Source organism: Manis pentadactyla, chromosome 9, assembly GCF_030020395.1.
Source record: "Manis pentadactyla isolate mManPen7 chromosome 9, mManPen7.hap1, whole genome shotgun sequence".
Taxonomy (NCBI): domain Eukaryota; kingdom Metazoa; phylum Chordata; class Mammalia; order Pholidota; family Manidae; genus Manis; species Manis pentadactyla.
This window is the reverse complement of record NC_080027.1, coordinates 6287670-6314118: the sequence shown is the minus strand read 5'-3', so window position 1 is coordinate 6314118 and position 26449 is coordinate 6287670. Positions and strand designations below refer to the sequence as shown.

The following is a 26449-nucleotide window of genomic DNA, read 5'->3' as shown; positions in this document are numbered from 1 at the left end:
ACTGGAAACCCCCAAGGTCCAAGTTCAGATTTAGTTAGAGCTGTTGATGCGAGTTCTGATTTGGTTTGTGCTGGAAAGAGGAGGGAAGGGGAATTCTGAATTTCAAAAGACTGTCTTTCTCTGGGTTCCCTTCCCAGAATGTCCTGTTGACATCTGACCTGTCCTTCCAGGCCCAGGTCACACACCTCCTCCTCCTCCAGGAAGCTGCTTCTGCCTCCCCTGCCCCAGTGGCGGGGCTGACCACACAACACGCCGTCTGACCCTCGGCTCCAGCACTGCCCTTATGAGCTCTTTAGGGTTCTGGCACATGCCCCCTTGGCCCTCTGCAGCCCCTGGGCAGGCGCCAACATCCTACGGAAAGCAGGGAGAATGCAGGGCAGAAACCCGACCCTGCTTCCGCTGTGTGGCTTTGGGCAGGCCCCTAACCCTCTCTGCGCCTTGGTTTCCCACATACAGGGAAGAGTCAACCTGACCTGAAGGTACCTGGGTCCCCATCAAGCTCTGACATAAAGAGGACCATAAACCAAACTCCATGGAGGGTTCTGGCTTACCCTGCCGCCATGGAAGGAGGAGGAAGCCCCCCAGGCTGCCCAGGAGGAGCCCCATCCAAGCCCCGTCTTCAAAGCTTTCCAACGGGGCTGGCGAGCTCCCAAGCCCAGCCTGGCACAGCCCCACTGTGTGAGATGGAAGGTGAACGTCAAATGCCCCGACCACAAGTAGCACTTTGACAACTTCATAGAAAATATGGGTGCCCGACAGAAAACGACACTCAGTTCCCGAACACATTCTGGAGCCTGTTTCGCCCACCCATTTCCGTGGTCCTCCAGACACAAGCACCTAAGAGCACAATCCTCACACCAGCCCCCGAGGTACACTTATGCCCCATTTGACTGACCAGGAGCCTGACGCACAGAGGTTACGCTCCCCACCTAAGGGCCCACAGCAGCAAGAGGGAGCATTCTGATCCCATGAGCATTTTGACCCTAAAGCTGGCTGGCACCCACAGGAAGCCCAGGGCTGACGCACTGCCCGGCTGGCTGGCCACTCCCTTCCCCCGATCCCCAGTATCTTTGTGAGCAGCTACTTTAGGCCCTGGACCAGGTACTGGGGCTCAGAGTCAACAAAATGGATGTGGGATGTACCCCCATGTCGTTCCTGGGGTCCCAGGGCAGAGACCTGCAGGGAGCAAGACCATCAAGGAATCGGTGGAGGGAAAGCAGGGCTTGGCCTGCAAAGGGAGCGGCTGGGACTGGGGTCTGGCCTCCAGCTCCAAGAGCCTCTGGAGTCATGTGGCTGGGACCACACGGCAGAATCCAGCAGTGCCCCCGACAGGTGCAGAGCCGTCGGGGGCTGAGTGTGCCCAGCCCCAGCTCTCCAGTAACTGGGTCAAGACAAAGCCTAGAGCACACCACCCATCAGAGAAGCCCATTACCAGCACCCTTTAGAGCTAAGTCTCTGAGGCTGAGGCAATAATTAAATGCTGGGATAAATCTGTAGGTGATAATTGACTCCAAGGGGGTCTCTGACACCCCTCTGGGCTGCAGAGCCTTTGAGGTTTTTATTTGCATTTTGCCAAGAAAAACGCACAGGCCAGGACGGGGGAGGCAGCCACTGCCCACACACTGGACTGAAGGTCTGAGTGGGTGAGCCCAGTGGGGAGGAGGGGGGCGCTCTGTCCGGGGCCAGGCCCGCGGGGGCAGCTGCGGAGAGAGAACCACAGACCTGGGCTCGGCTGGCCGCTGGCCGAGAGTGTGCCCACAGGTGACCTCCAAGAGCGTGAGCAGCAGCCCTTGGACCACCGGCAGGTAGCCTGGGGACACTGTGCGGCCCATTAGGAGGAGAGGTCAGCACCTTCCCTGGACCAGATGCAGCCTGGGTAGGAGTTTGTTTAAACACCAGGGAGTAAACTGTTTAGAAACTAACTGATTCACCAAATGGTTTTCTTTGGGGTTGTTTAAACAAACAGCCTGCTCCACAGCGCTGCCAGAGAAAGTGAAACCTTCGCCTCACTGGGCAGCAGTGCCTAGAGCCTCCTCTGGGCGGGCTCTGCCCCTCCCTGCCCTCCCTGCACACACAGGAGAAGGGGAGCACCCCAGTCTCGGGGCCAAGCACAGGGCACGGGGTGCAGGCCAAGCTGGGTCGCAGCCTTTCTGGCAGGAGGTTCTCCTCAAAACAAAGTGGACCTGAGAGATGGCCGAAATCATGGACACGCCAGTTCAACACCCTCCCTCTCCAACAGCCGTCCAGACAAAGCCGCCCTCTATCCCCCGGCCCTGCCCCTGTGCCAGGTCCGAGATCACACAGACAGGCGACACAGAGAAGGCTGTCACCGCACAGGGTGGCTGGTGACAGACGAAACTGACTCCCTCACAGTCTCTGGAGGCCAAAGGTCAAACTCAAGGTGCTGGCAGGGCCCCAGTCTCCCTGAAGGCTTGGGGGAAAGGCCTTCCTGCCTCCCCAGCTCCGGCGGTTGCCAGCAATTCTTGCTGTTCCTGGGCTTGTGGCTGCATCTCCATAACCTCTGCCTCTGTCTTCACAAGGCCTCTTCCCCTGTGTGCCTGCGTCTAAATTTCCCTTTCATAAGGTCACCAGTCACTGGATTTAGGGCCCACCCTAATCCAGTGTGCCCTCATCTTAACTTGGCTATTTCCGCAAGGATTTTCTGCCAAGTGAGGCCACATTCACAGGTCCCGGGGCTGGGACTTCAGCGTGTCTCTCTGGGGACACAATTCAGCCCACAACAGGGAGGGAGCACAGGTTGAGAGGAAAGGTTCCATGGAAGGACAGGCAGGCTCAAGGGAGGAACTCCAGGCAGAAAGACCACACGGAGGCCGGGGAGCGCCAGGGCCATCCTGCAGCCAGCATGTGCAGGACAGGGCTGTCCCACAGGCCACAACTCTTCCCTGAGAGCCCTCTGCACACAAGACATGGGGGCGGCTCTGAGGCCGTCCCTGTCTACAAGGAAGCTTCATGCAAACAACACGCTGTGCGTGCAGCAGGAGCACAGTCCCAAGACAAACAAGAGCCAGCCTGGAACAAAAGCCAATAGGAAACGTGCAAGTGCCCACAGCATTTGGAATGTGCCCCATCTTCCTTCTAGTCTCCGGCGGGGGTCTGCCCATGTTTGAAAAGTGCCAGATGGTGAGTGTTCTACGGTTTTGCAGGCCACAATGATATCTGTTGCAATCACTCAACTCCACATAAGCAATTGTATGCAAACACAACTTCATGCTTCGACACTGAAATTTGAATTTCCTATCATTTTCCCATGTCACAAACACCCTTCTTGTGATTTTCTTCTCAGCCATGCAAAAATGTAAAAATCACACTCGGTTCAGTGGCTGCAAAGAGCAGGCAGCAGGCCATCTGGCCCATGGGTGGAGGTTTGCTGACCCCTGGATGAGAAGTATGGGTGACTTTTACAATACTGGAAATTCTAATAGCAGGGGAAACTGTAAGGTGGGAGAATGGATATAGAGGAACGCTCAGAACTCCCCATTTGCTTGTCTTGTAAACCTAAAACTGCTCTAAAAAAGTCTACTAATCTTTAAAAACACATTAAAAGGCATATGAATCAATAAAAAAATCACCCAATAAAAAAATTGATATGCATCAATTGCTGGCAATCCCCAGCAATAAAGGAGCAAAGACCATAAACACAAATTAACAGAAGGAAAAAAACAGTCAATAAACATGAAAAACAGGTAACTTCTGGGTAAAATGCAAATAGGAGTGAGTGCCGGTTGCCACCAGCTCAGGTCTGACTTGTTCCCGCTGTGCGTGGGTGCAGCACGTCCCTGCCTCCCAGAGGAGTGGCACGAGAACACATTTCCTGGGCAGCCACGTGGCTCAGGGACCCTCTGGCCCAGTGATTTCCCCTCTGAGAACCCAGCCCAAAGTAGCAGCTAGAGATGCACAAAGATTCCTGGTCACAGAAGGTCACCATGGCTTCACGATAAACAGCAAAACCCAGACCGGAAGAAAAGAACCCAAACAAATGTCCCACAGCAGAAAAACATTAAATAAATGAAGGTGCTGAGGGGCAGATCATTACAGGTGCTCTAAACACCACGCTCCGAAGAGGGGCTGACAGAGGACACGCGGGCGAAGCAGCAGGTGGGACACACCGCAGCCCGCACACTACGAGCAGATGGTGCAAACACAGATCCGAGCACCCGCACAGAGAAAAGATGGGCGAGACATGAAGGCGCTAACAGCAGCTATCTCTGGGTGGCAAAATCATCAGTGGTTTATATTTTCCTGTCATTTTTTGTGATGTTTCCCTTTTGACAGTGAACACAAATGTAACTTTGTAACAAGAAAAAAATAAGACTTTAAAAAATGGGCCCTGGTGGCACCTTCTCAGTGACAGCCTGGGGACTGAGAGAGGCAGCGCTCCGCTCAGTGAAACTGCCATGTGGGGGCGACTAACAAGGCCTTCAGGTTCTAAGCCGGGCAGGCGGGCAGAAAACGGGAGAGGGGTTTGAGGCAGAAGGACCATAGCCACTGACGCCCCAGGAGGAGGAGGCCCTGCTGGTGGGCTGCAACACGTGGGGAATGGAAAGGTCCTCGTGCTTAATCCCCTCCGTGCCCCAACATGGGAAGAGGAACTTCACAAGGAGCAAAACAACAGCACATCCCAGGGTGCGGACAGGCCAAATCAACACAAATGAAAGAGACAGGGCCCTCAAGTCCCAGCCCCAGAGCTGCCACCCAGCCTCAGGGCCCTGGCCATCCCAGCAGGCAGAGTGGATGTCACAACTGCTCCCCACTGGACCAACTGAGGCCCCAAGTCACAGCCCTTCGTGGGGAGCACAGCCCCCCCCTCCCCCGCAGAGGCTCATTCCACTCCAGGACAGCTGCTTCTCCCTGGACACAGGAAGTGGAGAACAGCCTCCCTGCCCCTGGGCCTGCCCCCAGCCCTGCCCCGAGCCCCAGGGTCTCCCTCAGCTGCCCCCACGGGAGGCCAAGCCTACCTCCTGGGCCTGGAACCGCACAGGCAGAGCCATCAACTCTGCATTTTCTATGGGGCCATGAACAGCCTCACAGCTGGCAGGCAGCTGGCTGACTTTTGTTTTTCAGCAACTGATTAAGTTTCTCCACTGCCCCCCTGGGATACGTGGTTGGACAGACACCGAGACCACAGCCCAGCACCCTGGCCCAGGGAACCATGCCACGTGGCCACAAGGTCACAAGGCACAGAGGAAGTGGCTGGGCCAGGCACTGGCTCCACTGGAAACCTGAGGTCAGACAGTTGTCCACCGCACAGCCCACCTCAGGCCTCCCAGTGAGCATGTAGAAGGCTGGAGCCTGCCAGGCAGGCACCCCATCTAGAGTCTGGGCCTCTGTCCACACAGCTCTAGAACGGGCAGGCACCCCTCTGCCTTCCTGTGCTCCTCCACCGCCTGACTGTGCCCCTACCACACCCCGCAGAGGCCACTCCCTACACAGGCAGTCCAGTCCACTGGTCACGCCCACTTTGGCCCCGGGCCATTCCTGGGTGACCCGGAACCAGCAACCTGACCTCTCTCTTCTCAAAGGTAAGAGTCAAGTGTAGGTAAGGCCCCCCAGTGAGGCTGCGAGGTTCCCTGAGAGTCGGTGAGCCCCCAGCCTGAGACCACACCCCAGCAGGTTCCCCTCCCAGTGGCACTGGATGCACACTTGGGACCCATCTTGGCCACGTTCTTCATGAAGTAGGAGCAAAGATGTGCCCCAAAGGCTCCCATCCTAGGCCGGAGGGAACAAAACGAAAGTATGGTTCAGGGGACAAAGGTGGGCCGTCCAGCCACTGAACACAGGGACATGGGGCTGTGGACCATCAAGTGCCTCACATGAGGGAGGAGGCCGGCCCCGCCTCTTAAGGCACGTGGCTCAGCTATTTCAGAAGTGCACAAGAGTCCCCTCCCCAGCCCAGGCACACCACACTGCATGGCGTCCAGGTGTGGACAGAGCGGCCATACTTCCTCCTGCCGACACCCTCTGCCCTGTGCTCCTGGAGACGGCTCTGGCCGGGTCCCTTTGTACCCAGACACATGAAAGCTCCCTAGGGCCCCAGGCAGTGGGGGTAGCCCCTGGGCCAGGCTGCCTGGGTTCAAACCCCGTCTCTGCCCCTTCTGTGGCCTTGGGCAGGCTCTGACCACATACATGTATGAAGCGGGCTGGCCACAGACCCGCCCTCCCAACAGCTCCTGTGAGGCACCGACCAGGCCAGGGCCCAGGCAGTGCCTGGCAGCCCCCAAGAAACATGCCTGCCATCGTCCACGCTGGCCTGGTGGTGGAAGCCAAAATCACGGAGTGGGCTGAACCGTATGAAAACATGGCCTCTTTAGCTCAAAGGTGGTTGAGCATCAGCAGTTCACATGGTTCAACCTCACTCAATGACACCACACTTTACAGTTTCTAAAGCACTTGCAGAGACATAATTGTGTTTAACTCCCAGGTCGAAGGTCCTGCATTTCGTAAGGGTCACAGCCACATCTGCACGGTCAAGGCCAGACTCAGACGCCAATTCCCACTACACCACATCTCAGGGGGTAGCAGGGAGGGGCAAGGGAAGGCCCCTCTTGGCACAACCGCCAGAGTCATCCCTGGCTCCCAGACAACTACAGAGCCTCACCTCTCACCACGGCAAACACCCTTGAAGGCAACTAACCAATCTTCCCAGCCTCTTCCTGGGCCTGATGTCAGTTCCACGGGAAGCCAGGCCCCTCTCCCAGTGGAGGTGGGAGCAAAGTACCCCCCAGGGGCCAGAGTGCTTGCCAGTTCAGGAGGAGTGGGAGGCTCCCCAGGGAGTGGGCAGGAGCTCAGGGGCGGCCTGGAGAGGAGCGAGCAAACTACTGTGACTGGAATAGGAGGTCAAGGGGGAAAGAGCCCCCTCGCCTCTCTGAGGACAAGCCAGAGGCCTGAGGCACTAGCCCAGCACATGAAGGCCTCTGGACCCACCCCCAGGGCACATGGAATTGGGGAGAGCAGAGGCGCAAGGGTTCAATCGGTGGAACCAAGACAGGAAATCTGCAGCCACCACCAAAGCCAGAGGCAGCACGCGGGGCATGCAGCAGGCAGGAAGGTCTTCCTTAGGGCAGCCTGGGGGCTCTACCAGGGCCCAGACCCCACAGGCTCAGAACCTGACTCCAAGCACAAGGGGAGCCACCAGAGAGAGCTCCAGGGCCAGTCTGCGCTCAGCTGCAGCAGCAATGGAGACCCCAGACCAGCTAGTGGGCACAGGGCCAGTGTCAGGGTGAGTAACTCTAAGTCTGCAGCCAGTGGCCTCCTGGCCCCAAGGCATCGCAGAGCTGACCACGCCCAGGAGGCACCGTCTGGTCTTAACCCCCAGCCCCAGGATGCCCGTTTCCCCTTTCCAAGAACATGGCAGCTCCCCTCTCCTCTTTTATCAGATTTAAGTCAGTCTTCAGGATCAGGCACAAAGGAACACATGCTGTGTGGTTCCACTTCCAGGACGTTCCGGAGCAGGCAGAACTGATCCCCAGTGAGGGAGGTCAGGACAGCGGCTGGCCTGGCAGGGAGGGGAGGGTTGCGATGGGCACCAGGGACTTTTCCGGGGGCTGGAGATGTCCTGTATCTGGGTACCTGGGTTGGGGTGGTGATTATGCAGCTGCCCACGACTGTCATGCTTAACCAAAGTACACACTTAGAATCTGTGAGTTCTGTTCTTTGCAAGTTATACCTCCCATTCCAAAAAAAAGAAAAGGAAAGTTATGCTTGGACTTGTCACACCACTTCCTAGGGCCACGCAGTCTGATTTTCTTACTATTAAAAATTCACGGTCCATGGCTGAGAACAGCAGCTGCCTTCTGTCTGCACAGTCGATGCCAATCACAGCCGGGGAGGCAGCAGCCTCGGCCACAAGGGCCTCCTTTCTCTTCCCTTTGACCTACTTCCCTGATAAGTGACAAGACAGCCAGACAGGGAACAGTTGCACCCCTTATTCCCCGGCCCTGGGCCCCGGGTTAATCTGCCTGGACAGACAGGGGATGCGAGGGGTTTTGAGACGCCGCCCAGTTGTCAGTCTGCCTGTCAGACCCGACAGGGACACATCTGTCCCTCCTCATGGGCTACATTCCGCCGTCTTTTTGTGTCCTGTCCCTGCAAACATCTGCTAAAACTACTTCTTACCGAGGTGTGGCAGGCGGACCCGTAAATCACAAAGTCTGTGCCTCCAGGCCACCCGACCAGCAGCCACAGCGTCGTCTGGAAAGGCCTGGGTGGGCGGCACAGAAGGATGCCTGGAGCAAGCAGCCTGGCCGCCCTGGGCACATGGCCCCGACGAGCCACCTGCCCAGAGGGCCCCAGTGACGAGAAATGCGTGGGGGCAAAAGCCACAACAAGAGGGGCACGCTCCACAAAGAGCTGGCCCCTGGAGAAGGGGGGGGCAGCAGGCTTCCCCTGGACGGTGGTGTGACTCCCATGTAAGGCCCCGCTACTGCTGTTTTTAGCCCATTCCACAAATTGGAAAAACATGGAGAAAAGCAGAGCCAGCTGGGCGCCTCAGTTGGGGAGGCTGCCGGGGGAGGGGGCTGGGACTGCAGCCTGGCCCAGGACGGGCTCTCTGCCTGCTTGTCTCCCAGGCTAAGTCCCAGCCCCGTAGGGAAGCTGAGTGCACCCCACCCGCTGCCCACCACCAGGGTCTCACCAAGCCCCCAGCAGAGCTGCACCCGAGGAGGGGGCCACCTGCTGTGACATCCTTCCCAGTCCCAGAACTACAGGACCCTCACCGGGGCCACTTCAGGAGGGGCTGGGGCACCTGCACCACTGCAGCCCGGAGCCATTGGGTGTTTGCCACCCAGAGGGGCCCAGGTCCTCCTGAGCCCAAAGGGAGGGAGCCCCGAGCCCACGTCCTTTCTGTAGGGCCCCACACAGGCAGCACAGCACTTACACGCAGCTTCTCAGTCGACCCCCAGTAGTGCTGAAGGGGGTGCACCTGCTCTCCCCACCTCACAGATGAGAAAACTACCACTTGGAGGGCTGGCATGTGGCCACGAGAGGACCGCCCCCAGCCTATCCTCCGCTTCCAGGGGATGTTTGCATGCCCTGGGGTGGTGTACCCCCCATTCATTGGAGTCCATGCATCAACATCTCAGCCTCATCCTTGAGGGAGTCACCAAAACTCAAACAAGGCTTTTATTTGCTCAAACTCAGAAAAATATGGTTCACGTACATCACAATTTCTTCATATCCCAACTCCATGACGCATGAGAGGTCAGATGCCCAAAGCGAGAACCCTGGCTTCAATCCTGAGACGTGCAGGTGGCTCCTGACCTGCTGCCCATCAGCCTGCCTTGGGCACGTGTCAAGTGCAGAGTCTGCCCTCCACCTCTCACACCCTGTCCCTTGTGGAAACTGATTTGCAGGGCTGGGAAGCCTATCTGTGACATAAGGATGCCAGTAATTCCAGCACAGCCAGGTGCTGCCCGCAACCCCAAGTCCCTCCCAGCCCAACACCAGCCTTCATCCCATGGAAAGGGGAGCCACGTGCCCAGGGCACCCAGGACACGCATCTGACTGCCCGGCCCTCACCAGCAGTATGAGGAGGGTTCCCCATTGACCCAGTACCCCTCCCAGCTTCTCCTGGCACCACCAGGCCGCACACCTACTTCTGATTCCAAGAGTTTGGAGAAGAATTGCTCTCCTGGCAACAGATTGCCTATCTGGCTCCAAGTTCAAGTTCAAGTTCAAATTCAAGCACAGGTCACATTTGCTGGGCACCTGGCCTTCCTCCCAACAATCCCTTAAATCAATCAGGTACTATTATCATGTCTTTGCATGGGTGAGGAAACAAGCACAGAGAGGCTGAGTCAGTGTCCCCAGATCACACAGCCAGGATGTGAGTTAAGGTGTCACAAAACGATGACCACGCATGGAAAGAAAGCCATTGCATGAGTGAATGTTCTGGATTTGCCCAAGACTGAATCTGCTCACCACCCCAGAAGTCTCTGGCAGGCTCTCAACTACAGACCTAAACCATGTTATACATTGCGAATGTCGCCTCCGGTGTGCCACTCCCCTCCCCCCACTTCTGGAATAGAGAAAGTGGCGCCGGCACATAATTTCTCCATTTCTGTCTTGTCCAAAAGCCTTTCCGCTAGCTCAGGGCCATCTCCTAGGCCGTCACACATGGCCTCAGTTCTTCATGCCCCTGGGACACCAGGCCTCACCAATTCCATGGCCAAGAGGAGATCCACAAGCCACCCAGGGGCCTCTCTGCAGGCCCCTGAATCCCATCCTCCTACCAGACACCCCAGCCTCGAAGACTCTCCTGGGCTCTGACAGCCTCCACGGACCTCCGTGTACCGGGTTTTTGCCCACAGGACCTTGGAGCTCCCATCCACGGTGACACCCAGCAGGATTTAGTCTTCTTTTCTTCAGGTTACCCTTGTGTTACCAGCTACTATCTCCAGGCAGTTTTCACAATCAACACCCTGCATATGGTCAGCAGTCAAAATCCACATTCCACATGATTTATGTCCACCAGGATACAAAACTGCACATGCCAATGGACGCCGGCTATCTGGAAGGCCACACGGGGAACCAGCCACCACGCTCACGTGACAGGTGACGGCCTTTGAATCAAGGCTCCTCCTTCAACGTGACATCATGTGGCAAGGGCTGGACACTATAGTGGGGTGAAAACAGTTCTTCCAAGATCAAGGAGGGTGGCCCTGAACCACTGAAGTCAGGGGAGTCTGTGGGCCAGCTGTCCTCACTGAAAGAGGCCAGGAGTGTGGGTCAGCCGCTTGCCTCATCTCTTACAACAGGAAGGACAGGCTTTGCTGCTAATCCACGTCCATTGGCAGGTGTTGGTGTCAGGTGCTCATCACAAAGCTTCTAGCCTCTGGTGCCGCCTCCTCCAAGAAGCCCTCCCACCTCAGGCTGCCTCCTCCACTCTGCCCCATGTCTCTCCCATCCCCCTGCAGGAGAGGGCTCCCCAGGGCTGTTCTGGGATGGGACAGCTGATGTGTGGCTTTAAGAAAGAACACAATGCCCTCCAAGGGCTCAACCACAGGCAGAGGACCCCAGGGCTCAGAGGCTCCAGCTACTGGAACACCGGGAACAAGAAAGGAGTCAGGGGTCCGCGTGAGACCCCAGCCCCTGCCTCCTCTGGTTGGAAAAGAAATCAGCCCTCCCCCAGCGGGGGCGGAGTAAGAGAACCGAAGGAGGGGAACAGCCTGCAGTGGACCTGCCCTTCCTGCTCCCGCAGCCCAACAAGCCTACGAGGCGCCAGCAGCATGATCGCAGACACGGCAGCCAATACTGTGCGCCCATTACGGGCTGGGCACCCTGCAGAACACTTCCAATTCCTGTGGATGCCCTGGGTCCTCCGTGGCTCCCTGGGCAGGGGTGCTCTGTGACACCCATCTCATAGGTGAGAAGGGGAGGCACACGGTGACAAGGCCCTGGGCATCATCCCCCCAAACGACCAACAGCTCCTCGGGCCCCAGGGTGGCCCAGGCAGGTCCTTTCTGGGTGCCATGCTTCTCCAGCTGTGCAACTTCATGGCGCCAGGACTCTGGCATTCTATTAGGGCCCACACCCCAATTCCTAGAACTCTGATGCATGAAGGAGTCTCACAGGGCCCCTTATCAAAGCAGCCTGCATGGCTGCAGGAGCCACATTTCGGGGGCTTGTGTCCATCCCTGACTCCTTCCCCAAATGTTCCCAAGCAGCCTGGCTCCAGACACCCCAAGTGGGCAGAAATGACAACCACACCTGCTTTCAGCCATGCCTCTGGCTGTCCCACAGCAGACATCACCAACCATCCAGCAGAGGGCTCGGGCAGGCATTACCAATCAATGGCAGCAGCAGACACCTGATCCAGATGCCCCTAACTCCAGGCCAGGCCCCAACCTGGCCCTCTCATGGCAGCACAACTCAGAAAGAGCAAAAACACAAATAGAAGAGAAATGCCCGGCGGGGAAAGATGGCCCAAAGGTATGTTCTCTTGATAAACTATTCTTCAGGTACTGGAACTCATGTTCTTGGAGCATATACACTTTGTAATTGCAAATGCTACTGCAATCATGTCAAGTGAAATGTGTGACACACATCGCGAACAGCAGAGGAAGACACACCAAGATATCAAGACTATTTCCAAATTTCCCTTCGGTCTCTAATACACAAAGCAGGGCTGGCTACATAATTTGCAGGGACCCCTACAAAATGAAAATGTGGGGCCCCTTGTTAAAAAATTATTAAACATTTCAAACTGATGGTAACAGATCATTCAACCAAGTGTGGGGCCCTTTTGAACAAAAGGCTGTGTGTGACAGCACAGATCAAACATCCACGAGGTCAGTCCTGACACCAACTCACTCCTGCCTCAGGGCTGCCACACATGCTGTTCCTGTCCCCTGTTCCTGCTCCCTCCTATCCGTTAATCCTGGAAGTCTCGGCTTAAATCGTGTCTTCAGGAAAGGCCCTTCTCTGGCCTTTCGTCTCAGATAGCCAAGCCCCCACCCCTGTACATCATTCTCAGGCTCAGCCCCTCATCGGTGACCTCCCTTACTCTGATCCAAATCAAGGAAAGCAGACTGTGCCGACCAGTCCAAGGGTGTTTCCCCAAGGGCACCAATGCCAGCAGCCGCTGCCCCTCTGCCCGCCCGCCCACAGCCGGCACTCCATCTCACCTGCCTTGCACGTCCTGCCATTGTCCTGAAGTTGCACGCCAGTGGGGCAGGCGCACGCATAGAAAGGCTCCCTCGGGGACAGCAGGCACAGGTGGGAGCAGCCGCCATTGTCCTCCTCACATCGCGTGTGGACTGGGGAGAACAGCACGGTGAGAGAAGTTTCTGGAACAGGGCCCTCGATATCCACACCCACCCACCACTCCTGGTGTGGGCATCCTCTCAGCTTGGCCCCCTCCCCTAATCTTCTACAACAGGACACCCCCAAAGGACACCTCCTCCATGAAGGCCGCCCCAGTCTTCCCAGGCAGGATCTCAGGACTTGGCTGTGCAGTAACAGTGGGGAACCCCTGGGACGGCAGGTTCCTGGAGCAGAGGCCTGTCTTATCTTTGTGACATGCTAGGGCCCCAAAGGGCCTGCACAGTGCTTGGCGGCCCCACATGGACACTGGGCTGAGCCTTAGAGAAGTTTCCAGAACAGGACCCTCAAGGCTTCCCCCAAAGCTCCTTCCCCCAAACCTTCCACAAGCAACTGAATTGAACAAATACTCTGGCCTCTGACTGGCCTCTGACTGTGCCCAGAGCAGGGCGAGGGTGTAGCACCCCTGATGCGGAGTCCTGAACCCCCATTAACCAGAGCAGACTTGCTGGGCAGGGCCTGTCCCTCATGCTGCCTTAGGCTGGCAGGTCACCCCAAGTGTGGATGTGGTTCAGGACCGTGACATTCTCAGCAGAAGACAACTCCAGAGAGGCCCCTTCATCCTGGCACCAAGAACAGTTGCCTCCCTGGGACCCCCTCTTAAGTCCAAAGTTGGAACCTTTACAGCACCATGGCCAGAAACGGCTGCCCCGGTCCCCTTGAGGGCAGCTGCGGTCCCGCGGGGTCAGGTGAACCCAGGGCTCTGACCCCACCGGTCACCTGCCATGGGAACCCTGAGCTCTGAGGTTCGAGCCTTTCATCATCAGGGACCCCTGCCATGACCTAGGAGGACCCCAGGCTAGAGCCTCGACTTACAGCAGATTTTCTATTAGTAAATATGTAGCTTCCACTGGGCCTTGAAAACGGGGCACCCTCCCTTGGGAATGGCCTTTCCACCTCCAAGGACTGCCCGGGTGGGGCCCTGCCCGAACAGCCTCGCACCGGCTCTGCAGAGCGGCCTCTCCCAGCCGCCCCTGCACTCTGTCCACACCTCTGCCACCCCGGCAAGCACCCCCTTTCCCTCCACCGCTCTGAGCGCCCCCTCCACTTACAGTAAGGCTGCCGCTCAGGGCTGAGCACCTGGATGTCCATGGGCGAGTAGAGGGCGCCGAGGATCTCCGTCCTCTTCTCGCCGGTCCTCTTGTTACAGGCGTGAATGGAGCGGGTCTGCCAGTCCGTCCAGTACAGGGTGTCCCCAGAGAGCGTCAGGGCAAAGGGATGCGTCAGGCTGCCCTCCACCACCTTCTGCCTGCGGGAGCAGAGGGAGGAGCCGTCGGCACGGCCCAGTCCCCTGGCTCCCGGCTCTGAAAGCCTTCCACAGCACTTCCACGGTGCTGCTGACCCACCTACCCCACAGGACAACGGTGGCTGTGACGGAGCAGGGAGACCAGGCAGAGCCCCCCGGGAGCCGCCTCCTGCACCGTCCAGACCCAGCCAGACCCTGCCGTCCCTGACAGCGACATCCTTGTTTCCGGAACGGTGGCTGCTGGCAAGGTGCCCCACAGGGAGGAAGGAGGGAAGGAAAGCGGCTGCGGGAAGCAGACCTGGTGGCGACGAGCTGGTGAGAAGCACGCCCCCTTGGCCCAGTGTTTTCACAACTTGATACAAACCAAAGCAAATATACTCGCTCATTCCTGCGGTGCCAGTGATGTGTATTATCAAATTAAACTTGATATAAACATGAGAAGCAGCTTTGCTTTTCGTGTTTACAACACCCAGCAAACAGGAACTTGTTCTTAATGAGACTGTGACCACTGACAAGCACACCCTAATTTTACACAGCCGGCAGCAGGCGTGGCTCTTGGGCACAGTGACTCTCCCCCAAGTACAGGCTCCCTGGGGGGTGGGGGTGGTCACCACTCCACCACGTCCCCAGCCCCTGGTTACGGCATCTTGGACAGAGTAACGCTCAAAAGGTGTCACGGGGCGACTGAAAGCCACGTGCCCGTGCTCTTCCTGATCTGACATGGCACTGCCCCCTTTTTTACTTGATGTCACCTTTTAAAAAGTTGTATTAAACTGAAATTCACATAACACAAAATCCAGCAATTCAAAGTGAATACCTGAGGGCTATGCAGCACACTCACAATGTTATACGACCACCACCTCCTTCACTTCCCAGACATTTCCAGCCCTCCTCAGGAAAACCGCCCCCATCAGCAGTCACTTCCCACGCCACCCCTGCCCCTTCCGGCAACCCCCACAATGTGTTGTGTCCCTTGGATGTGTCTGTTCTGGAGATTTTACATAAATGGAGTCATACGCTGCGTGGCCTTCCGTGTCTGGCCGCTTTCACTGAGGATGTTTTCAAGGGTCATGCACATTGCAGCATGCGTCTGTGTCTGTCCCCTTACACACTGAGCGATGTCCCACTGTGTGGCTGTTTCCCACTCGTTATCTATCTGCCAGCTGCTGGGGAACGTTTGGGACACTCCCACCTTTTGGCTCCTGTGGGTGGTGCTGCCACAGACATGCATGTACAAATACGAATTTCAGCACCAACTTTCATCTCCATGGGGTGTGCACCTAGGCTAGATCACGTTCATTGCATGTCTAATTCTGAGGAACCAAATGGCTTTGCATGATGTCATCATTTTTTGATCAGAGAAGCCCATCATTTCTCAGGCTGCTCCTCCTCCCCAAGTCCTGCCTCACTGGAGGCACCTTGAGAAGCTGGTGCCAGGCTGTGGCCTCCCCTGGCCCACCCTCACTCCTCCTCTCAGGCATCTCCTTCTCCTAACGCACCTCCAGCCATGCCCCCTCTGCTCCTCTTGGATCCAGGGAGTCCCTGAGCACACCAGCCTTTACTGAGGGCTTACTGTGCCCAGGCACCACGCACCTCCCTGTGTGCACTGCTGCATCAGACCCTGTGAAGCTACAGAAAGTACAATCACTACTCCCAATTCACATCTGAGGCTCTGACTCACAGTGAAGCAACCCAGTCACGGCTGAGAGGGGCTGAGCAGGTCTGCTGAGCTCCAGTGCTTGTCCTTTACTATCAGGTCATACCTCCACTGGAAGAGCCCTGGGCACATCCATAAAGGGGGTTAGCCACCTACAGAGCCAGAAGAATCTGGTGGTGCGGCAGGCTGAGAGTGCGCCCTGCAGTCATGCTGCCTGGCCTCCCCTGTGGCTCTGACCAGCTGCGTGGCCTTGGGTGAGTTCACGTGCCCCTCTGAGTTGTTACAACAGGGGATCAAAATAGCAAGCACTTCACAGGGTTGGAGCGAGCATGAAATGAACTGATAAATGTCCTGGTAAACAGCAAGTGCTATGGAAGGGGTAGGCTCCAGCACCATCACCACCGCCACCGCCACCGCCACCATCATCCTCACTACTCCCCATCACAGTCCCTTGGCTGGGACACTCCAACGACAGCCTTTCCAGACTCCACTCTACCTTTCTTAACTGCCGGGATCCCTCAGCTCCCCAACGACAATGATTCCTAGGCTGCCACACTGTCCAAATATCAAACAAGGTCCCAGGCCAGTCTGTGCTCACAGGGACAGTGGGACAGACTGCCTCACACCAGCCAGGGAGCATGGGGAGCGTGGCCCAACCACAGGAAGAGGCCCAGGAATAACTGAGGCCTCCCGCCAACAGCATAAGAACAATGTTCCAAGCGGTTCCTCTGGCCTCAGTCAAGCCTCCAAATGACTGGGACCTCAGGACACACGGAGCCAGGACCACCCAGCTAAGCCACTCGTGATTCCTGATCCCTACAAAAAAAAGCTTCGACTCCCAAGTTTGGGGATATTTTGTTACACAGCAATAGATGGCTAATACACAGAGCCTGGATAAAATGTGGTAAACCTGCTAACATGCTCAAAGCTGCTTTAGGCTGGCACCTGCCCGGGTTTGCAGAGACCCAGCCACTGGGTACTCACCGTGCCGTGTTGCCACGACCATCTACACCATGCCCCCAGCACATCCCCTGCCCAGTCCAGGAGCCCTGCCCGTGGATGTGGCACACGTACCCCATTTCTGCTCTAAGTTCTGAAAAATCCTTAATTCTTCAGGTCCCCAAGGTTTCTGACACGAGACTATGGGCTCGAGTTAAGAAGGTTCATCTGCCAACACTCAGCTTGGACTGGCCGAAGCCCTGGTGGCAGCCAGGTTGCAGGGGAGATGGGGAGCCCACAACAGGGCGGGGACCTACCGGAACGAGCCGTCCAGGTTGGCACGGTGGATAAAGCTGAGTTTGGCATCGGCCCAGTACAGCTTCTGCTCCTCAAGGTCGATGGTCAGCCCATTGGGCCAGTAAATGTCCGAGTCCACGATGATTTTCCGGGTACTGCCGTCCATCCCCGCCCGCTCAATCCGGGGTGTCTCACCCCAGTCTGTCCAGTACATGTACCTAATGAGGACGGCAGAGGTATGAGGAGAGAGAGCTGACACAGACCTGTTTTTTTCCTTCATTTTCTGTCCACGCAAATGCAAACATATGCAACAGAGACAGGGAATTTGCCCTAAAGTCTCACCCACCAGTGATAACCAGTGTTTAGTGCCTGGAGTATTACTGCTTCAATTTTTTTTCTAAGTGGCTAGTAATATTAATTTGTAAACAAAGTTGGGTAATCAAAACATACTATTTCCAACTTGTTCTCAGTTACCAATATATTCTGGGTACCCTCTTTTTTTACGAATAGAAATCTTCCTTTTTCTTTGAATGGTGATACACATATGGCAAATTATTTAATGACTACAGTCTGGATGTTTGGGTCATTTTTTATTTTTGTACTACTATGAAAGTGCAGCAAATGAATATCTAAAAGGCAATTAAAAACACGTAGGATGGATTATTATTCAGCGCCAAAAAGAAATGAGCTGTTAAGCTATGGAAAGACATGGGGGAGTATTAAGTACAAGAAGGTAATCTGATGGAGCTGGAGGGTATTATGCTCAGTGAAACAAGCCAAGCGGAGAAAGAGAAATACCAAATGATTTCACTTATCTGTGGAATATAAGAACAAAGGAAAAACTGAAGGAACAAAACAGCAGCAGAATCACAGAACTCAAGAATGGACTAACAGGTACCAAAGGGAAAGGGACTGGGGAGGATGGGTGGGTAGGGAGGGATAAGGGGGGGAGAAGTAGGGGGGTATTAAGATTAGCATGCATGGGGGGGTAGGAGAAAAGGGAGGGCTGTACAACACAGAGAAGGCAAGTAGTGATTCTACAACATTTTGCTATGCTGATGGACAGTGACTGTAAAGGGGTTTATAGGGGAGACCTGGTATAGGGGAGAGCCTAGTAAACATAATATTCGTCATGTAAGTGTAGATTAGTGATAGCAAAAAAAAAAAAAAAAAAAAAGGGCAGTTCCTGTGTGGTAACCTCCAACGAGTTCTACACAAGGGTATAAAGGGCATATAAAAGTGTAGGCAAAGGGTCTGTTTGTGTTTATACAGAGGATCAAAGCCTAATTGGGCTACCCCGAAAATGAACTAAGATACGATATGAAAAAGAACTTCCAACATCTGCACCCTCTGGAAGACTCATGCCAGAAGATGATCATCAAAAAACCCCAACAAAGATCCACGCACTGCTACAGCTGTAGATGCACTCATCCCACCAGTTCCTGGACCTGCCATGGGAATGAGGAAGGAGATATCTAAGCTGGCCTGTGCATACAGTAAAACAACAAAATTGGACTGGATCTATACTGTTGGAACTCAACCAAGAATTTGGAGAAGTGCAAATTGTAGCGCTCCAAAGTCTTACAACTACAAACTATTTATTGTTAAAAGAACATATGGCATGTGAACAGTCCCCAGGAATGGGTTGTTTTAATTTGTCTGATTTCTCTCAGACTGTTCAAGTTCATTTGGACAATATCCACCATATCATAGATAAGTTTTCACAAATGCCTAAGGTGCCTAACTGGTTTTCTTGGTTTCACTGCAGATGGCTGGTAATTACAGATATGCTTTGGTTATGTAACTATACTCCTATTATGTTAATGTGTGTGTGCAATTTAAGTAGTAGCTTAAAACCTATACATGCTGAAGTTACTCTACAAGAAGATATATCAAAGAAATAATCAATCTTCCCATGTTTTCTTCCGCCTGCTACTTCTATAGCTTTTCTTCTTCCTTCCTAATTACAACCCTTAAATAGAATTCGTGCCTCATATCAAATTTACCGAGTATCATAATTCTTCCAAGTGGTAAAGATACCTCAAGACAAATGCTGGGCATAGAAGCCACAGGGCATAAATATGCAAAGAAGTAAAAAGCTAACTTTTTCAAACAATAAGGCTTCTCTCTCACTTACCAACTTCACATTTCCCTGTATGGCCCCGGAAGATGACTGGTTAGCCAGAGACGGGTAAGATTCCTCAAGGGAGGAACAACCTAAGACAGGCACAGTCGCAGGGGGGCCATCAGGTGAGAAATTGGGGATCAACAGAGGTGAGGCTTAGAACCTCACCCCCCCGTTCTGAGAGAAATCTTCTGCATACGTGGATGTTTTATTGCCCTGGTCTAGCTTGGATTAACACATAGTCTACAGGCACACACCTGATCATCTACATTTGCTCTCTTACAACACTAAACTATGTTTTCTACCTTTATCTTGTATCTACCTACCACTTCAGCATTTTATTAAAAATAATAATAATAAAGAGAGAAATGTGGTATCCACATATAAATCAAGTATAAAAACCAAATGAGTATTCATATTTGAACTGACTGTTTATAGTTCATAATGCATGAGCAAAACCGAAAGTTTCTGTGATGACTGCCCTTGTACTGTTCACTATGTAACTTATTCATTATGTAAGAATTTGTTCTACATGTAAAAACTTGTTTGTTATGCCTCAGAAGATTGGAGACTGACAAAAATTAGGCTTGGGGTGGAATAATGATTGTGCATTGAGCATTGACTCCCCTATACAGAATTTTATTGTCGTTAACAACCATTTGATCAATAAATATGAGAGATGCCCTCACAAAAAAAAAAAAAAGGACAGACTTCCAATGGTAAAATAAATTAGTAACCGGGATGTAAGGTATAGCATAAGGAATATAGTCAAGATATTGTAACAGCCTGGTAGGGTGATAGCTGGAACCTAGAATTATGTATATAAATGTTCTACCACTGTGTTGTACACTTGAAACTCATGTAATGTAATACTGTGTGTCAACTACCCTTCAATAAAAAATAATTATTAAAAAAAAAAAAAAAAAAAAGAATAGAAAAAAAAAAAAAAGAAGGTAATCTGAAAAGGCACATACTGTATGATTCTAACCACATGACAGTCGGAAAGGCAAAACTATGGACAGCTTTATAAAAAGATCAGGGGGCTGCAGGGCTGGGGAGGGAGAGACAAACAGGTGGAGCCCAGAGGATCAGTAGGGCAGTGAAACTGCTCCGTGTGATGCTATCATCGTGGACACATGACATTCAATCTCTGTCAAAACCCAAGGAATGTACGTGGATATATCTAGGGAATTCTCTGTATCTTGCCCTCAATTTTGCTGCAAATCTAAAACTGCTTTTAAAAAATAGTTGATTAAAAAAAAACACACGTAAGTGGGGTATACACTGAAATAATAACAGCAGTTATGCCTGGGTGGGTTTATGAGGGACTTGGTTCAGCTTATCCGCGTTCTCAAGTTTCCAGCAAGGGTCAGGCACCACACAATCCATGAGAAACCACCACCTTCCTACAGGCTTCCGTATTTCATACCCCACCAAGTGAGTGGAGACAATATGCTGTGATACCAGGCATCCCAAGTGACAGGGTCAAACCCTGCTAGGGCCTGTGTGCCCAGGTCTGCAGGCGGGGTGCCTGTAGCATATGCGTGGGGGCTGGGCTTGCTCTCCAGTGGAGAGTGGAGGGGAGCCACACCAGCCTGGAGCACAAGTCCTTCAGGTCCATCCAGGTTGGCTGCGGATGGCCACAGGACACGAGGGGCAACAGACCTATTTTATTTTGTCTACCTTGCATCTCTCTGCAGTGTAGGAGGACGCTGCCTGGATTTCCCTGTGAGAAGCTCTGCTCCCACGCGTGGTCCATGCAGGTCCCCAGGTGGTACAGTCCCCACACCTCTCCTCCTCCAGGGGTGGGCACAGATGCGTCCTGGCCAGTCAGCAAATCCCACTACCCTCAGCCTTGGTGACTGCTTTAAAGACAGGCACCCAACTGGGCAAGTGAGGGGGCTCCAGGGGTTCCCTGTGCCATTCTGCCAGGGACAGCAAATCCAGAAAGGAGAGCCTGGGGCCTGCAAGAGTCTGAGACCAGTGTCATTTCTCAGATATCCTACTTCTGTGGGCCAGACTCTTTTCAGGCTGTGGTTCTCCATGCCCAGGCAAGTCCCCACAGGCCCTTGGCTCCACTTCTGCAGAGGTAAACATCACCCCACTTCAGCAGACCCTGCACCGCTGTTCTCAGGGACCAGCATGGTCATCAGGGACACAGAGAGGACAAGCCAGCTTTGCCCCGTGGGGGTCTCCACCCAATGGGAGAGGGAAAGTGATTGGCACACAGCCGCCACCTTCCCCACCACAGTACTCTGCAGCCACAGGAGACAGACGCTGGAGGGGCCCCCCACTTGTGAAGCCATGCAGCTTTCCCAAAGGGCTGTCATTTCGGAGCTGGTGCCATTGCCACCAGCTGGAGGGGTTGTGACAAGATTAAGGAGAATGAGCTCTCAGGGGCTTTGTACAAAACGTGCCCTCCTCGCCACAGGCGGCGAGTGGCAACCACGCCCAGCGGTTGTCACCAAGCTCCCCAGTGGGCACAGACTGGAGGAGAGGGCACACTTCACAAGGAACCCCTCTCCGAACAGCCCCTTGCACTCTCCCCAGAGCATGGCACATAGGAAGCGGGAATCACTATTCCCATCGGACAGAGGCCCCGAGGGCTGCCCTTCCCCCTGTCACATGCCAGTGGCCCTGGGGGCGCAGGGTTCTCCAAGTGAGGCCAGAGCCCGGCCATCATGTGACTCATCCTGCTGCCAGCGGGCACGGGGTCTTAGGGAGCCTTCCTGGCAGCTGGGGGCCGCCGTCTCCTTTGCCAACTTTCCCACCCCCAGCAGCCTGGAAGGGGCCCAGCTCTCCGGCCGCCTGCCCGGCTGGTATGAAGAGGCTGATTCTGGGTGCAGGCCACTCCTGCCCGCTCTGAATGCTCCACCACGGCCAACGGCAAAGGCTGGAAAATGGGAAGGCTCAGGACCTCCAAGAGGAGCATAATTCAAATTCCTTCCCCCGAGTTTCATAACAGAGGCCCGCTGGTTTCCTTAAATGGGGAATTTGCGAGCCATTCCGATACCAGAGACTGGCTGGCATGGACGTGCTCTCCCAGAATCTTGAACACCGCCACAGGCCAGCCAAATTCCACGGAGGAAAATCAACTTCCTAAGGGAAGTGCTCCAGCCTGTCCCTGCGCAGAGGCCGGGGCTGTGCTTGTGTGTGATTTAGGGAAGGGCCGTTTTGCATTTTAAAGAAGGGGCTGGGTTTCATCCCTGCTCATCCTGAGACCCCGGAGCCACTGCAAGGCCCCAGGGGCTGCTGCAGGCCTGGGCCTCCCCCAGGGCCGGCCCTAGATACTCAGGGCCAGAGGGTGCTCCCCAAGCCTACCTGCCACCCGTGGGCACCTGGAAATGATGTATCTCCTTCCCCACCCTCCGCCAGCCTAGACACCCGCACTTTGCTACCTACGCTGCTCAAACCACCCCAAGTCCAGTCTCTGGGGTCCATGGGTCCTTCTGGCTGTGGGGCTCTTGGTCACGTGCACGCTGCCCTGACCATTCAGACTGACGACATCTGAGGCATGTATCCTCTCGCCTGGGGAAGACCCCATGGAGACAGCATCAGAGGGCCATGAGGAGACGGCAGAGGCTCCAGTGGAAGAGGCAAAGCTGCTCTCTGCAACATCGTGCCAGCAGCCACTGTCCCCACTCTCAGCACAGAGTCCCATCTCCAGCACTCAGCTCAAACTCATGACAAGGACCACTACTCAGATCGGTATTTGGCGAGTGGGGGTGCCGCCTGTGGCTCCTGTGCACCAGCCTGGAATCCTTCCCTCCTGCCAGTGTGGTGCCTACAGACACAAAGCAGGCACCTCAAACCTCAACCACACTCACAGACGAACTTGGGGCCTTCAGTCCGGCATTTGCGCCTTCACTCAGTTTGCTGAGTGGGAGACTGTTCTCATTCCGCCATCGTCAGACACATCACTGGGGCAGGGGAAGGGGTGTGGGAAGCTGGGGACTCAGAGGTCCTGCCCAGGGAATCAACCCCAGAGTCAACGCTGCCCCAGGGGGCGGGGGGTGATCCCAAGGAGATCCAGGGAGAATTCAGAGGCAAGATCAGAAAGGATTTCAGACACTTAATAGGGGAAGCCAGAGCCAGAGACCGACCAGCTGCCTAGGACGGTCCAGGCAGAGCCAGCTGAGGTGCGAGCAGGGAGAAGACGGCCCTCAGCTGGTACCAACCACCTCCCAGCCAAGATGGCGACAGGCCGTGAGGAAGGAAAAAGAGAAATCTGTGCACAGACACGGGGACTCATTGCAGCTGGTGTATAACAACAGCTTTTAGTATAACAGCTAACATTTACTGAAGCCACTAATTGTTCTTGGTGTTTTGGGCTGGACACGTGACATGGTCACGCCCCTACACAGATGGGGGCACCGAGGCACAGAGCAGCACCAGGTGCTTGTTTTTTGTCTTTCTCTCTAAACTACATGCCGAATTCCAGCAAACTCATATGGTTCTGCCTTCAAAACAGATCCCAAATCTGGCCACTTCTCACCCCCAGACCGCTAACTTCCCCATCTATGCATCCGTCCTCTATCACCGGGATCACAACAGTCCTAATGCAGCTCCCTGACGCTGCCCCCAAACTCCAGTCCCACTCCTAGAGCTAGAGGGATCCCCTTAAGCATGAGTCAGACCCGGGCCTCCTCCACTCAAAACCGGATCTGTCCCTGCCACCACACCACAGCCCCTCCAACAGGCCCAGCCTCCTGCTACCTCAGGACCTTTGCACTGGCCATTCCCTCCGCCTAGGATACTCTCCTCCAGATGGCTGCATGGCTCTCGCACTCATCTGCTTTAGGTTTCTGCTCAAACATCCCAGGCTCCTGACCTATGATGGGAAGCCCCTCACCTCGCCCTCCCTGTCCTCAGGCCCTGCTTTACCCTCCTCCGTGGTACGTGCCCATCTCAGACATACTATCCACTCAAAGTCTTCTCCCCATAGTGTGTCATTAGGGTCCCGAGACTGCTCCCCTTGGCATCTCCCACTGCTGGCACATGCCCCCTCTTAGCCAGGGAGACGGCCATGCCAGCCAACACCTCCCAGAAGGCACAGGAGAGGCCTGAGACAGGATCCATTTACCAGGGCAGAGACTGTCCAAGATGGTCAGCCTGGCCCCAGGGCAGCTATGGGCAGCTCAGCCCACCTGGAGGTGGGGTGACAGGGGTCTAAGGGAAGAGTCACTGGAAGGACCTCGACCTTGACTGACATGGCCCCTCAGGATGCTGCGACATCCCTCTGGTGGTGGGTACCAGGCTCGTCTGGCCTTACTTCAGCAACTCAAACACTGGGGCTGTAAATCCCACCCCAACCAACCGTATGCACCCTGATGCACCTCACACTCACATGAGCGCATGCCTCCCATCCTCACACTCAGTGGCTCAGACATACTTGTGTGCATGTGCATTCACACACACACACTCAGCTCTTACACAAAACAGCCAGCTCCTCTCTCGACGTCAGAAGCCAGTCTAATACACTGAGTACCCCTGACATACCCCTCACCCCACCCATTGCCTGAGCTGCCCAAACACCAGCCTTAGGTGGGACAGGCCTCTGCCTCATGGCCCTCATTCCAACCCATTCCACCCACCCCAGGGCAGGCTACCAGGCTCCTCCTGTCTGGTCTGCAGGCCACACAGCCCAAGTCACCCCCAGGGTGGAGAAGGGCACTGCTAGGGGCAATAGCGAGCTGGTGGCCATCAGGACCAGGGGTCCTGTTGTGTTTCTGTTCAAGGTGTCAGAGAGCCATCTCTCCCGAAGGAACCAGCAGAGAGCCAGACAGACATGGCAGTGGGCTCGGGGCTGCCAGCAGGTCAAGGGTATGTTGCCCCCAGGCTGAGGGCAGAGGTGGGTGACTGAGCAAACAGCTTCCACTCAGAAAAGTCTGGAATGAACCTCAGCGGGCTGGCCAGTGAAGCTCAGCCATATCCCCATGACCTCTCCTTCCCAGCCTTCAACTCTGAGCATGTTCGTAGCTTTACCATCACTCACAAACCCCACCTGGATCACATGACTGGACCCTGAGCCTCATGCGTCATAGTGAGCTCAGCCAGACCAAGCAGCAGAGGGGAGCAGAGGGCTTCCAGAACAGACCAGAGAAATGCTCCTCCAGCAAGTGCTGGACAAGGAGTTTCACTTTCTCCACTGTCACCAGCTAATGCACTGAGGAGGGTGTAAAGGTGCAAATTCTACCTGAGTGTCTGCACCTCCTCAGATGCTGTTACACATGCAACAGAATATTTAAGCATTCAGATCCACAGCCCAGCACATCCCGTGCCTAAGACCCTAATGACATTTGAGCAGAGGCCTGAAGTCATTTAGAAAAGACTAGTGACTACAGAATATCAAGGGCAGACAATTCTCAACAACAAATTCTGGCATAACTCATTTTAGGACTGCCAGGTTTTCTCTGAAGAAACTACTTGAGCTCAAGTAAATTCCAGAAGGAAATCATGAGCCCCCCTGCCCCCGGCCCCCACCACCCAGCCAAAGAGGAGAGGCCACTGGCTTACCCGTGAGCGGGGTCCAAGGCGATAGCCCGTGGCTGGTCCAGGTCCTGCCAGAAGAGGACCTTCCGGGATGTCCCGTTGAGATTGGCCACCTCGATGCGGTTGGTCTCCGAGTCTGTCCAGTACAGTTTCTTGCCAACCCAGTCACAGGCCAGGCCATCAGGAGACACCAGGCCAGAGATGACCACGTTCTGCACGGTGGCGCCCGTCTGGTTCAGATAGGTCTGCTTGATGGCCTCCTCGCTCACGTCCGTCCAGTACACAGCTCCCTTGGAGAACTGGAAATCCACCGCAGCCGCGTCCTCCAGGCCACTGACAACAATGGTGGACTCCAGCTTGACCCCGCCGGCGTCCACCAGCCGCACATCCCGGCGGTTGGCAAACAGCAGGAGCGGTGAGGCTGTTGGGGCAGAAGCAAACCATAAGGGCCACTGGTCCAGCCTCGGCCATGCAGCCCAGGACAGGGGGCTATGTGCTGGACCCCTCCCGGCACCTGCCTGGCCTGTGTCTAAAGCCCTCTGCTTGCCCCTTCCTTCCACTCCCCAAGGTGCCGCCAGAAAGAAGCCCAGGCAGGCCCACGCCTTGCCGTTCACAGGCTCTTTCAATGCAGCAATGGAGCTGCTGTTTCCAACAAGACCAAGGGCTGCTGGTCATCCCGCCCGGGCCTGGTACTTCTTCCTGCTGTGCCGACTACCCTGTGCAAGGACGCTTCACGAGCCACACTGGTCCTCTGGGGGCTGCAGTGGTACGGTTACATCTCCTTCCTCCACTGGACACAAGGGAAGGGGTATGAGGGCAAGGCTCTGGTGGAGGCCGGGCTGGTACACCCAAAGCC

At 55.0% G+C, this 26449-nt stretch overlaps 1 protein-coding gene across 1 annotated transcript in view; it reads right to left on the bottom strand.

Annotated features, from left to right (window-relative positions):
* The window catches only part of LRP5 (LDL receptor related protein 5), a 104219-nt gene that overhangs the window by 47853 nt on the left and 29917 nt on the right, over nt 1–26449 (bottom strand). The window contains exons 2-5 of the mRNA XM_036875759.2: nt 25618–26014; nt 16997–17194; nt 13890–14086; nt 12642–12773 (exon numbers count right to left, since the gene is read on the bottom strand). Coding sequence (XP_036731654.2) covers nt 12642–12773; nt 13890–14086; nt 16997–17194; nt 25618–26014 — 924 coding nt within the window. The remainder of the gene's footprint in view (nt 1–12641; nt 12774–13889; nt 14087–16996; nt 17195–25617; nt 26015–26449) is intronic.